At 36.9% G+C, this 14,923-nt stretch overlaps 1 protein-coding gene across 1 annotated transcript in view; it reads left to right on the top strand.

The window, feature by feature from the left end:
* LOC124638066 (G-protein coupled receptor dmsr-1-like) overlaps positions 1 to 14,923 on the top strand; it is a 135,424-nt gene that overhangs the window by 99,353 nt on the left and 21,148 nt on the right. The window contains exon 4 of the mRNA XM_047174878.1: positions 7,270 to 7,406. Within this exon, the coding sequence (XP_047030834.1) occupies positions 7,270 to 7,406 (137 nt within the window). The remainder of the gene's footprint in view (positions 1 to 7,269; positions 7,407 to 14,923) is intronic.

Genomic DNA, 14,923 nt, shown 5'->3' with positions numbered 1-14,923 from the left:
TGACAAAGCTGTCATTTGTACATTTTCTGCAGCTGCTGCGACTAATCAGAAGCCAGAAAGTCTGTCAGTTTCACCATGGATATCGTCTTGTGTAGTGAGACTGGATTGAAGATAGGTAGATAGGTAGTCGCTCCAAGCAAAATATTGGTACTCAAACAGATTCGGTGACTGGAAGGCAACACCAACATAGTTGGGGAATAGCTGGATGGATGATAAAATGAGTCATCATCATCAGCAGGCGCATAGGGTAGGATAGTTTCACTACTGGGGAGAAACACTTGTATGACGGGGATTTTCTGTGCACTTACTCACTATGGTAAGGCTGACCCCACATTAGGCGTGCGCGATCCTCGGGCGTGTGAGTAGCGCGGGCGTCGCGAGCGTGCTGCGTAAACGTCGCGTTTTGATGCCCTGCGGCATGTGTGAAGAATGCAAGCGACGCGCTCGCGGCGAGCACGCGGCGCTCGAGTTGCGTTCTTACCCCTTCGCCCGCTATCCCCGCCGCCCGCTAAACGCCTTAGCAGTTAAACGTCAAGGAGAGCAGCGCGTGCGCGACGCGAGCGCGCTGCAAATGCCGCAGGGCAGCAAAACGCGACGCTCACGCAACGCGCTCGCGATGCACGCGCGGCGCCCGCGCTACTCACACGCCCGAGGATCGCGCACGCCTAATGTGGTGGCCTAAGCCGGGACTCCACCGAAATGTTTGCATTAGTTCACGAATAGGCAAAATGTACGATCTGTGAGAGTCCACTTCATGTGTTCGTACTTGAAACCTGCAGTTTTGCCAAGATTTTCAAAATGTACGCTCGCAATTTGTCATTTCTTGGTGGAGCCAGCAAATCAAAAGAAACAGAAGTGTTGTATACTGTGCGTCACTACCGCACACCGGGAAAATTTCGCTCTTGCGGAGGACGTTTATATACCATATTTTGTGTCACACAGGACGACAGTAAGTATCCACCGAAACACTTTCAAAGATCTGATGAACGAACAAATCAGACCTGACTTGGTCACCTGGGGCCAATCAGAGCTCTATGAAGCTTTGGCTCCTACTGTTATTGTGGTTTCTGAAAATTTATTCACCTCATTCAACGATGAATGTAATTCTGATGGTACTAATAAGAACACTTACTTAGCGCAGAAGCTGACGTTGGCAGGTCGACTCTTTTGACTTCTCGAATAGGATACCATTGGTTTTTGTGCAATGCACACCTGCAATGCATGCTGGATTAGGATAGGATACAGGTGGATAGGATTTGTAACAGAAAACAATTCTGTCTTTGTGATTGAATGACATCAAACGTAGTTTTATATAAAAGGTGTTTTTTTAGACTTGGCTCGGGTCTTACTGAGACTGTTCGTAATCGTGACCAGTGTATTTGCGATCAGAAGTTGAAAGTAAGCATGTCTCTGGTATGCGACGCGCAATTTGTGCGTTTTCAGACGCATAAAGCATTTTACGTGTGTATGGTATTAAATCGAGAAAGCTCCCATTTCTTATCTGCACTTTGTATCTGGGCTTGTTCTTAAAGCTACGGAATCCTACATTACCTACCTACCTCACGCTTAGCACACGCTCACGCAGATCCTCCTTTCTTCTAGGATTAAGTTTACATATTTTGCATCAGAAAAAATAATTAAGGTCTACTTAATACTACTCACTCAGGTGATCTTCACACTGCCCCGCATCACGCTGCATCTTGCGTGTCGACGCACCTACGCGCGTTCCTGCGGGAGTGCAGATCTGCATCATCGTGCGGGTTTTTCACGCACTCACGCGCGTAGGTGCGTTTTGTAAATTCACGCACAGCGAGTTCCATTTTCAAATTTACACGTCACGCCCATTCAAAATCACGAGCGGCATTGCGGGATTCAGTGTGCCATACCTTGCGTCTCGCCCCGCACCTACGCGCGGTTGTGCGTGTTTCTCCGCATGTATGTGCGTGATCCGCATGAACGCGCGTGGATGCATTTTCAGTGTGTTGGACTATGCGTGTTTTCCATACAAACGGAGATATTTCCATACAACGGAAAAAAACGCATCCACGCACTACGCTGCATCATGCGGGGCAGTGTGATAATCGCCTGAGGCGATTATCACACTGCCCCGCAAACAAAGTAATTTGTTTTCACATTAGTGGAAGATAAGCTAAACTATGTTTATGAAAAAATCCTGATATGAACTCCATCTGTAACTTTAAATGATAATTAATTGTTCCACTAAAGTCATCATTTTTGACATAATGTTCAAAAAATAATTTAGGTGGCACCGTTTTAAATTTGGCTGAGAACTATTAATTTTCTTTTCATCAAGGTAATAATTATAATTTTATTTTGATGTGGCACGGCAAACTGACAAACACTATTGAAATGTCTATCGAAAAATTACACTACGTGTTAAAATATGGTGAATTACGGAAAATACACAACTCCATCTGTTGAAATAATAATCCTCTATAAAGAATGTATGGTAATTTATTGTCATTTACCACCTCGCTCCTTTGACAAATTTGATGTATTTTATTTAACATAGATTACCACAGATGGAGCTACTTTAACCTTGGCTAAACAAAATTTTCATATTTTTTTTTCTTCCGAAGTTACTTATGAAGGTGTGATTTTCTGTGTAAAGGTTAATAATAGGCCGATCAACTAATATAAGTACAACATTCAAATGTACAGTTTTGACAAACAGATTGCGTGTCGTAATATTTTACATCTTGAATTCACAAAATTAATCATATCTTTTGATAGAGTCAATCGATTTCGATGAAACAAAAACTAAGTAATACCCCAAGTTACGTAGAATTTTTGTATATAAGCATTGTCTGCATTTAATTCGTAGATTTTACGTGAATCCCGAACAAACAAACAGATAAACAGACAAACAGACAAACAGACAAACAGACAAACAGACAAAAATGACAAAAATGATGGAAATGGGTTCTGTTAGTTATCCTTTAACATGCTGGCTATTTTTTTTGTCAATTTCTTCAATGTACAAAAATTACTTTTCTACAGATTTATTATATGTATAGATTATATAATAGGGAAAAGTATTTCATGTGTATTCAAAACAAATTCCTCTTTATTTATGAGAAATATTTAATTGTTGTGAGTTGGCAAAAACGTTAATAGTTTTATAACCTAGATTTTTTTATAAAAAAATGTTGCTCTACAATTAAGCTGTTGTATGTTTATTACTATTCGGTTTTACTCAATATTCGATTGTGGAAAAAACTAAACAATTGAATAGTTATCTCACATTGCAAGATAGATAGACGATAGATAGATAGATAGATAGAAGCTAGATGACTTTCACTGCACATTGTACAAATACAAACTTTTACCCCATCGTTTGATATTTCATCATCATCGTCCGAGCCTTTTTCCCAAACTATGTTGGGGTCGGCTTCCAGTCTAACCGAATTCAGCTGAGTACCAGTGCTTTACAAGAAGCGACTGCCTATCTGACCTCCTCAACCCAGTTACCCGGGCAACCCGATACCCCTTGGTTAGACTGGTGTCAGACTTACTGGCTTCTGACTACCCGTAACGACTGCCAAGGATGATATACATCGTTTGATATTTATTCCCACAAAATAAATATTACAAGGCTATGAGTAGGTAGGACATATTATACTACGTAGGACTTCAAGAGTCTTACATATTTTGTGGAATAATTTCACATTTAACAAAAGAAATGCTATTGTATTTGCAGGTAAAGAAAATATAATAAAGTATGCTTATTGAGGATATAAAGGAATCTTTGAATTGTATTCTGGGTAGGGTTGAATACTGAGGCTATTTATAAATACGTATGTAGGTACTTATGGCCTTTTGGGTACTTAAATGGTTTAAATGGTACATAAGTTGTACCAAATCTGAAATACAATAGAAACTCGATGGAGACATTAATTTTATTAGAGCCTTTTAAAACATATTAGGATCGTTCAATTTTAGACGTAATTTTCCAAGTCTGTAGTAAGATAGAGGGATGCATATAAGCCTTGGGCAATTTTACTTGTAAATGAGATTAATGTAGTTAGCTACATTTGCATTTGTCATTGATCGTACGGTTTCTAGTACAAATAATTATGTTTCCGTCTGTTACAGTCTACGGTAGATACAGATTTATCTGTGAAGCTAAGTGACCATTTCTCTGTTCAAAGATTTATATGTACTTTCAAAAAAGTTGCCAAGAATTATATTTTATTACGAGAGGTTGTAAACAATAACCGCTCCCCAAACAACTGTTAAGGACATTTATTTCGATATTAAGCCTCGGGCACTGAGTTTATTATCAACGAAACGTTTAAAACACTCGCAAATCCTTATGACGGAAAAAATACGACAGAATCTGCAAAAAGTATCGCCCTCAAAGCATTTCCGTACAGCTTTTTCCTTATATTTTAACTAGAAACAGATGGCATTGGATTTAATAAATCACCATTATTGTCGTTTCTGTCACATAATATGAAATTCGAGTGTTATTCAGTAATACTTAAAACGCAAAAGCTTCATATAACGTCTCTATTTCAACGAGGAAAATCGTAGTGATTTTGAAATTAATATAACTTGTACATGCGAAAGAAATCTCAAAATAAAAACATTTTATTTACATCCAAAAATATGATTGTTAGTATTCTTTTCAGACACATTTACTTTGCTACTACGTGACACTTTCAGTCTAAACAACACCAACAGACAGACCTTCTAAAAAAGTACTTATCTATACTCATACCTACGTTTTTCCTCAAAGTACACAAACTAGGTAATTGTAAATCAATACCACAGCAGTATATCCTTTCAGTGGAATTCAAACGTGAAGTAACTGTTAGTAGGAAATAAATTGAAATACAACCGACGAAGGATTTCGCGCTCGGCTGACGGTTCACAGAGTCCATTCTGTTTGAAATCCTCTATAAATTGCACACTTCCATACTTTGACCCCATTTTATTTATACAACATTTTTAGTTTAACAACAATTTTAAAAAGGAATATATAAATATTTAAGAAGTTTACAGTTCGTTAAAATAGATTTTTCTCCAGCAAATTGCCCCAAAATTATACCTTCGTTTTACGGAATAATATGAAAATGACATTAGCCATTAAGCACTTTTCATCAAAGGACATATAACTAATTATTTATAATCGCCAATCAATCGTAATAGTCGTATCGGAATTTAGTGTACGTAAATTCGTTTATTACCTAGCAGGTTGGTAACAAAATGCACAGATTCAACTCCCGGACGGTAACCATTTTCGTATTCAAAAAATAATTCTTATTCCTGATCTCCCAGCGGTCGTGTCGGTGTGACATCTCTTCAGCTTGTGAGATATTAAACAAGTTGCTACAACCGACATTCAGTTGATATACCTATATTATTCAGTATTTCTCGATAGGCAGTCGACCAAGAGCTATATATGCTAGCTATATCATGAACAATTGACCGGTATTGACCGGTTTTAGGCAGATTTTTGCTACCTGGGTCCGATAATAACCAGTCCAAACTGCGTAGTTATCCTAACTAATATTATAAATGAGAAAGTAACTCTGTCTGTCTGTCTTTCTGTCTGTCTGTCTGTCTGTCTGTCTTTTCTTCACGCCTAAACTACTGAATCGATTTGTGTGAAATTTGGTACAGATATAGTTTGAAACTTGAGAAAGGACATAGGATAGTTTTTATTACAAAAAAATATAAAAATAAAATTTATTCCGGACATATAGCGCCACCTATTGGTCAAACCAAAAATCTACCGGAAGTTACTATTCCACGCGAAAGAAGTCGCGGGCAAAAGCTAGTATTATATATAGCGTACCTTTGGGACTAGAAGTGACGCAGATACTTGGTGAGAGATAATTTATTCTGAATAAGTACTTCATTTGTTTTACTTCTATGTTGCTATGTTTCGATGTGGCAATTTTTTTTATCAAGGTTATTTATTCCTTTATGATAAATATGAGGAAATGACATTGAAAGTCATCCCCTAAATATGATCAGTACAAGCCACTAATGACATAAACGCAGTTCCCAGTTAATTTTATGTACATACAATCAGTAGACAAGTATCTACTTAAGTAAGTAAACGGCGCAGAGAGGAAAATTGTCTTTATTTACGGATCGGATCGATTTTTTAGACCCATAGTATCTATGGTGCCTCATCTTTAAGAATATTTCCCTCTAACTTTTATAATTATACAAATATTACGAAGCTAAAGAGTCCGTTTGTTTTCATGATCACGTCTCTCCCAATAAAGCGATTTGAAAAATTATTACAGTGGTAGACAGCCTATTTCTCAAAAAGACTATAGATAGTTTCTATCTGAGGACGTGAAAAAGTCCCCAAAGAGATGCGAATGAAACCACTGTAGGAGCTAGTCCTAGAATAAATTGTGTTTCTGTCCTATCTGACCTTCGCAGTCCTCACACTAGATAACATTCTACCACAAAGACAAGTAATCAGACTTTCGGCTTTCTGATTACACGTACGACGGCCAAAGATCCACAAATGACTGCAAGGATCAAGGGCTTAACAAGCTTTCGGGGCTTCGGGATCACGACAAGCTTAGTTCAGGCTTGATCGATTGGACTGCATAATCTCTTCCACAAGATGGTCTGTGGTTAATGTGTTCTAATTAAACATTGTTTATTTGATTGTCCAATGCAACATTTTTGGTATGAAATGTAATGCTAGCCTGCTAGCTGTTTCCCCGCGGTTTCGCCCGCGTCCTGTTACGCGTGCGTCCCATACCATGAAAGAGTTTTTCAAATCGGTTCAGCAGTTTTGGAGCCTTTACGGTCCAAATGAACAAAATATTTCCTGTTTAATATATTTTTAAGTAAGTAGGTACAGATGGTTACAAATGCCTGAAATAAATGATTATTATAGCGGCTGTACCTATATTTCCGCATGTATCCTCTTCCCTGGTCACGTGACCTGGCCACTGACAGTGATGGAGGCCTTTGAACGTTTGTGGTTTAGAATAATGTCTTAGGGCCAGTTTCTTCATCAAAAGTTAAAGTTAAAGTAATGTCTAAAGTAAAAGTAACGGTCAAATACGTTTTTTCAAGGCTAAAGTGACAGCAAAACTAATAGAAAAATTGAATTTGACCGTTACTTTTACTTTAGACATTACTTTGACTTTTACTTTGGCTTTAACTTTTGATGAAAAAACTGGCTGTAAGTTGTATTAAAGTTTATTCCATAACGATAATCCATCCTGACTACATTATTTAATTAAATTAATTCTTGTTTGTTACCAGATATTACCTGGGCAGCGTGAGATGCCGTACAAATGGGCAGCCTACCTACTGTTCCACATGCACTTCGCTCAGATCTTCCACACGGCATCAATATGTCTCACGCTGTCACTCGCTGTTTGGAGATATGTCGCTATCAAGTGAGTATATTTTTTAAAATAATATATTAGGTACTAGTGTTTTATGGCCTTACTACAAAAACTTTAACCACTGTTTTACACTTGTCTAAAAAAAATGTGACTCCAAAATGAACCATATGTCAACGTCATAATTTGAAATTTTTTTAGAAAAGTCTTAAACTGACGTTAAAAAGTTTTTGTGGTAAGACGGTTAGTGTTTAGAAAAGCGGTAAGTTTTTATGAGGTAGAAAATAATCATATCTTTTCGCCGTAGGAACAGCGGGAGAGTGTGTCAGACTTTTACAGACTAAACCCCACTTTTGTTGTTACTGGAGCCCTTTGTCTACCAGGTTCACAGTAACTCAATCATTTGCAATTGCATTGCAATCAATTTTTCAACCCAATATAGATAACCGTAGCTCTTTTATAAAAAGTCGTAATACTGTGACTCTAAACCTAGGTATAGTCTATCTTCTAAATGATTTTACTACTGAGGCAACATGATATTCTAAAACCAGATTTTCATTAAATAATCATATTATCATTTATTCAAATATATTTTCAGCAATACACATTTTATGATATTTTCAAATAACTTCATCAAAATGAATACACCTATACTGTTTATGAAACTACCATTTAAAGATATCCTGGGGCATATAAACCCAAGGATTAATAGTAAAGGCTGTTTGCACCGATGTAGTGATCAATCAAGCTCCTTGGGTTATATGGTACAAAAGAGCATCGAGGGAGGTGAGTGCTTGGAAGGACTAGTCTAAAATGATGGCGTGACTAATGGGCGTCTGAATAGCCAAGCATTTGTTAAGGGAGCGGCGTCGCGCGGCATAAAGTAGGTACATATCAGCCTGTGGTCTGCGTATCAGCTTATCTGTAGGCGGCTAATTGAAACTATAAAAAAACATTAACTTTTTGGGAAGTCGGTTAAATAACTAATAGATATGCCTATATATTATAATAATCCACAGATCGAAGTTAGGTACTCCGATCCGAGTAAAACCGCATATAATAGTTATGATTAGGTAGTATTTAAATGAGATTTATTATTTTTTTCTAATTTTATTATGGGTGAAGTAACTCTTAATAAATATTTACCAACCTTTTTTTGTGTAAACAATAAAATACTCCAGAAAAATATGCTGGATAATATCGTAGCTAACCTTTTTTAACCTCGGTACTGAAACAGTAGAGATTCTTTAATTACATTTTTTAAATTAGCTGTTACAAGTGGCATTTTATCTATCAGTCAAGGTTGCTAACTCAGTTTAATATTAGATCGCCCACGTGTAATTAACTACTTGGTAAAGGAGCATATTCCTGGAAGTGAAAAACTAAACTTAAACTTAAGGTAGCTTTTCTAAGAAGGAAATAAATTAAATATGTCAATCAAATACTAAACTGTAAAACTTAACTAGGTTAGTAGTCCAACGATTGTCTGGGTCAAAACTTATTTCGGTGTTGAAAACAGAGCAAGTTTCATTTCAGTGAAAATGATTTAGTAATAGCTTCAAGAGTTTCGTATAATAAGCAACTGGGTAATACAGCGTTATAATTTCCATTTACACGTAAAGTTAGTAAACAGATTTCGTATTCGGGTTGACTTAAAAACGAGGGTTCAAAGCGGTCCACAATCTTATTAGCACGCCCATTAAGTATAACTTGGCTGGGAGTTTTCCCTTATTCTCACCACATCTAACAAGCTTGCTTAAGAATTACTGTGAAGATTTTAAGCGACGTTTCATTGTTATAATGAAAAAACCGGCCAAGTGCGATTCGAAATCGCATTATTTAGAAAATTAGTAAAACAAGTAGCTAAGAAGTTTGTTGTAGTTTGTTGCATGGGAGCCCCCAAAAATATTTATTTTATTCTAGTTTTCAGTATTTGTTGTTATGTGTGTGAAAATTTCAACTCTCTAACTATCACAGTTCATGAGATACGGCCTGGTGACAGACGGACGGACGGACGGACGGACAAAGGAGCGAAAACGATAGGGTCCCGTTTTACCCTTTGAGTACGGAACCCTAAAAAGAGATTTTAATGTAATAGCGAGATTGTACCGAAATTCTAATGATTTCTCGTTTCGCGCACAGATCGAATTGTTTGCTAGAGCTAGTAGACCAGAAGAATCATTTGTGTTCTTCACAATGCCTTACACCAGTGGAATCTTACCATAAGGTTTCGTTCTAAAGGTTCGAATTCCTTTGAAGAAAATAAAGGCAGTCCTACAAAAGACTCGGAACAACGTGATAACAATGGAATTTAAACTGAACAGCAAAATACGGGAACTGATGTAATTTGCGAGGCGCTAAATGAGTTGCATAAACTATTGCATTTGGAAACGTTTTGTGGTGTGTAGCTCAAAGCATTAGTGGTCAATGATTCTCAATTTTCAAAGCCGTAATTTGGGGTAAAATTACCTCCTATCTGAATAAAGAGTTTGCTATGGCAGTTTTACCTTCGTCTTCACTTGGTTTGAAGATGGAATGTAAAATTAAGTTGGTACATACCTAAGTGTTATTTTTTAGGTATTTATAAATGGGATTTATTATAGAAACGTTTGTAACTAAGAACTAGGTACCTAAATGCAAACACTTGAGAATCTGATCAATAAATTCAACAAAGCCTGTTTAAGCTTACATTATTTTTTTCCTAAATTAATTGCTTTCATATGTCAACATCTGATGTGGATCCGAAACGACATACCTAAAGTAAAAAAGAATTTATACAAATTCTAATAACGTATAATTTGTTGAACAAAAAACAATATTTGACATAACACAACATGTTAGACGTTTAATACAAAAGTTATTTAATTAGCAAAATATGTAAAACAACAACATTAGTATTCATGTAATGAATTTAGTTTCGATGTTATAACTCCCTCGAGTCTAATGTGTAAAGTTGTTGAAAAAACAAATGCTATGAAAATCAGTGGTGTTTAGATTTTAAATAATTAAACATAGGTACGATTAAATGATAACTTCTATGTACAATACTTTTTGGTTCTATAAATGTAGATTAAGAATCCGTAAAATAATATCTACTGTGAGCTTATAAAATATCCGCCTTGAGATAATCGCATAAATTCTGTTATTTTTTGGAAAGTAGAAAGTTCAGTTAATGTTCACAGTGAACTTTGGCCTTAATATCGTACATGATGATGTCCTAATTAACGGTTAAAAAGCTGATCTATTCTAGAAAGCACACGTGACTGACATTAAGTACATTTTGCCTTAGGTATTTCGGAGAAAAGGGGTCAAAAGTTACCAGGTCATGTTTTAGGACTTCTAGGAAGGTCCTTGTAAACATAATATGGCCAAAGGTTGATTTTGTAAGCGTATAAGGGAACAAATTAAATATTACACATCTGTAATTATAAAATACAGTCTACTGCTGAACTGGATGCTATTTGGCGCAACCTACTATTGTTGTTTTTTTTTGTACTTTTTATTATTATATGTATGTCTTGTGTTGTGTCAATAAATGTTTTTTCTTTCTTTCTTTCTTTACTTAAAACTCGAGAAAGGCTGACCTGATATGGCTGAAATAGGTAAGGAAAGACATTGACAGTTTTTATCCCTACCGCAGTTCTGGAGGAAGTTTCATCAGAATACAGCTGAAACTGCAGGCAGAAGTTAGTATAATATTATCCTTGTTTGTGTGATACCAGGTGTGATGTTACAGAGTTTCCCACTGCGCCGGTAACTCTTTGGCTGCCGGGGGCTTGTAAAGCCTAAGATTTAAGAGCCCGAGTCAGGTTGCCTCAAGTAGTATGCGCTAAGTATGCAAATTATTGTGGGAATAATGAACGTCCATAGTTTTAACAATTCGTGATTATATTTCAAAAATGCGTGGTTACAAGTGAATATTGTAGAATATGAAAGTTAATTTTCATAATCTATACATATAATAAATCTGTAAAAAAACTGTGTCTGTACATTGAATATATTAAAAAAATAATAATTGGGTGGGGTTTAGAAACAGTAATGGAGCACAAATCCAAAAAAAAAATTCTGTCTGTATGTCTGTATGTCTGTATGTCTGTATGTCTGTATGTCTGTTTGTTTGTACACGCTAATCTTCCGAACTACTGAACGGATTTCAATGATTTTTTCTTTGTTGTGTCAGTATTAAGCCTGGTCAACATATAGGCTATAATTTATCTTCGAAACTTGAAGACCTGATGCAGAACACCAACAGACCAATAAAACTATAAGAGATACAAAAATGGTGTCATGGCAAAAATTGTTTCATGTGATGAGCATTTTCAGCTGAGATAATAAATTTGAAGATCTGGAACACCTGATGTGGAACCCCAAGAGCCCAGCTTCTCTGTACCATATACAGGTATGCCGTTTTAGCAAAAGTTGTTCAATTTGATAAGCACTTTCTATTGACTTATACAAATTGAAGATCTAAAGCACCTGATGTGGAACTCCAGGGGCCCAGCTAGACTATAGCATATAGAGGTATGACGTTTTAGCAAAAGTTGTTCAATCTGATAAGCACTCTCTGTTGACTTATAAAAACTGAAGATGTAAAACACCTGATGTGGAAACCCAGGAGCCCAGCTAGACTATAGCTTATAAAGATATGACGTTTTAGCAAAAGTGGTTCAATCTGATAAGCACTCTCTATTTTGACGTATAAACATTGAAGATCTGGAACACCTGATGTGGAACTTCAAGAGCAATACTACACTTGAAATGTATAGAAATGAATGTTATGAAATAGGTATGGTGAATCAAAAAAAGTAATTAGTCCGTCTTTTAGATAACCCTAAAATAATGGACACGTTTTTTTTCTTTTCTCCTTCTCACAAACAAATAATAACGATGATATAACACGCTTGAATTTTGTGTTAAGTCACTGCTTAGTACAAATTTTACATACCTAGACGTGGCGTCACGAGCCCCCACGGACCCCAAGGACAATCCCCGGTGAACGTCGTTAAAAAAAAGCCAATTTGTGCTATACCATTGCTAACTGTGGATGAATACTACTTGGGCTATTGTGATGGGATGCTAATGGACTATAGGAATGGGGAAACTACGGGAACTTTGGCACCTGCCGATGACAATGTATTAGATACATGTAAAAATGGCAGGTGGAGACTCGCCAGCTCACTTACTGGGCCCCCGGGAATCTGTCACTGAATAGCAATAAAAGGGCAACAGAGACATGAGCGGCTGAAGTGTGAGGATACCTCGGCGGATTTTAAACGCAGATTACGCGCTCTCTGTGGGTCACTTACCACGAGGTACCTATCCTCCGAGCAGGGCTACTAACCCTGCTCAAGCGACTCCACTCTGGATGGTCAAGCCAAGCCAGAGGCGTGAGACCTACCCCCGTCATGGTTCACTCCGACCGGCCGGAGATGGGGGACAGTATACTCTCCCTGGAGAACTCAGTATATATGCCCCGCGGGGTCGCTACACCCCGTCATCAGCCTCAGATGTCCTGCGATGCTTATATCTCATTACTATTGTCGTTATTATCTCAAGAGCCTTTGTCCCAATTATGTTAGGGTCGACTTCCAGTCACGATGCAACTGAGTACCAGTGTTTTAAAAAGAGCGACTGCCTATTTGACCTCCACAACCCGGTTAACCGCTCAACCCAACACCCCTCGGTAAAACTGGTCAGACTTACTGGCTTCTGACTACCCATAACGACTGCCAAGAATGTTCAATGACAGCCGGAACCTACAGTTTAACATCCCCTCCAAATAACGGTCATTGGTATCCAAAATATACGTAGAAAGTACATACGAACTTAGAAAAGTTGCATTGGCAGGTACTTGCCAGACCTGGAATCAAAGACGCACGCTCATACTTGAGAGATTAGTTCTCTACCCACTAAACCACCACGACTTCCACTAAGTCATCACGACTTTGTCATCTCAGTAACATTTAATGTTTTTTTACGTAATAATACGTGTAATATTTTTGCCACACACAACTTAAATGCGGACTAATTAGAATCACTACTTTTATCCCTATGGTCACGTCTATTGCGGTTCAGTTCTCAGCGTTTTGCTTAGTCTGCTGTGCTTTTGCCGTTAAAGCAAAAAATTATATAAATATGGAACATTTCTAATGGCTATGCGTATTCCGTTGTTTTCAAGTCAACGGGCCCATAAAATTCAATATCAGACGATTCAGATCTTTGATTTTGCTGACCCCGTAGTCGCTGGCATAAGGGACAGGATCCGCGTACGAAGTCGCGGGCAGAAGCTAGTTGAAAATAAGAAAAATAGTGATGAGTATGCTTCAGTGTTTTTTTATGAGTACCTATAGGCTGCCATATCATAACTAACAAAATCATGTCAAAAATATTTCTCAAATGTCAGTACCTACCTTTAAGCAGCCATATCTCTGTTGCTACCTCACTAAAAAGTCTTGTCACACATATTTCTCAAAAATCTCACGTTAGTCTAACGTTAATGTACTACACAGACATAATCTCGTGCCTAAGTAAGAGTAAGTTTGTTCTTAGAAACAGATAATCAAACAACGCTAAAAGGTTTTTCTCTGAGCCTGAAAACTTCTTCAGTAGACATGTTAACGCCTCCTTTCTAGTAAATTTGAGGAAACTCGTCAATACGTGACAAACATACGTTACTGGTTATAATAAGGTTAACTTTTTCAAAACTATTAAATTCGTATTTGCCGCTTACTCTTTTTCCGAACTCACTTTACACAAAGAATATTGTAATATTTCTTGTGAGGAATTGAAGTGAATTGACTCACATTCAGTTCAGTACCGAAGCTGTATTTCGAGTATTTTTTTCATAAATATGGATAACGTAATTATTGTACGAATATTTTAGCTCGTTGAAATGCTTTCATAAATGAAATAATGCCATAAAAGAAAGTGCTTGCGGCACTAATGACCGCATAGACAAGCACTGCCACAATCATCTGACCAAGATGCTCTGTGGCCATTGATGAAATGCATTCGTCAACATTATTTTTTAACAGACTTCCCAAAATGGAGCAAGTTCTCAATTCAAATGTCTTTTCTTTTTTTAATTTAATACTCCGAACATATTAAACCAGATTTATACCTTCCTAAGTTTCTGCAATTAAGTCTCAGGTATGATCAATAAAATGAAAATAGAACCTCGAAGTTGGAGAGAAAGTTAATCAAAACTGTTGTTTCACAGGCTACACTTACTTGCAGAAAATCTAAGCCATCTTAGTGTTCATGAAATTAATAATAGAATACAAAACTATTTATTTTTGTTTTATTGTAACTGCAACAGTTACTCCAATATTAAATTTACTAAACGTAAGCAAAAGGCTTTTTGACCTTTTAAAAATAAATTTTAGGAACGTGATACGACTTATCTACAAGTAAATTCAGAAGTAAAATCGACCAACCAAACTTTACCAATAAAATACAAGTAGGTACGGTATACTGTAACGTGTAACAGCGGCTACGAGGCTTAAAAGGATAGAAATAGGCATACAGCAATAACTGCGCTAATATTTCACAGTTAGTGTTAGAACGGCCTC

Source organism: Helicoverpa zea, chromosome 17 (assembly GCF_022581195.2).
Source record: "Helicoverpa zea isolate HzStark_Cry1AcR chromosome 17, ilHelZeax1.1, whole genome shotgun sequence".
Lineage (NCBI taxonomy): Eukaryota > Metazoa > Arthropoda > Insecta > Lepidoptera > Noctuidae > Helicoverpa > Helicoverpa zea.
Note: the sequence above shows the minus strand (reverse complement) of the source record. Positions and strands in the feature narration are given on the sequence as shown.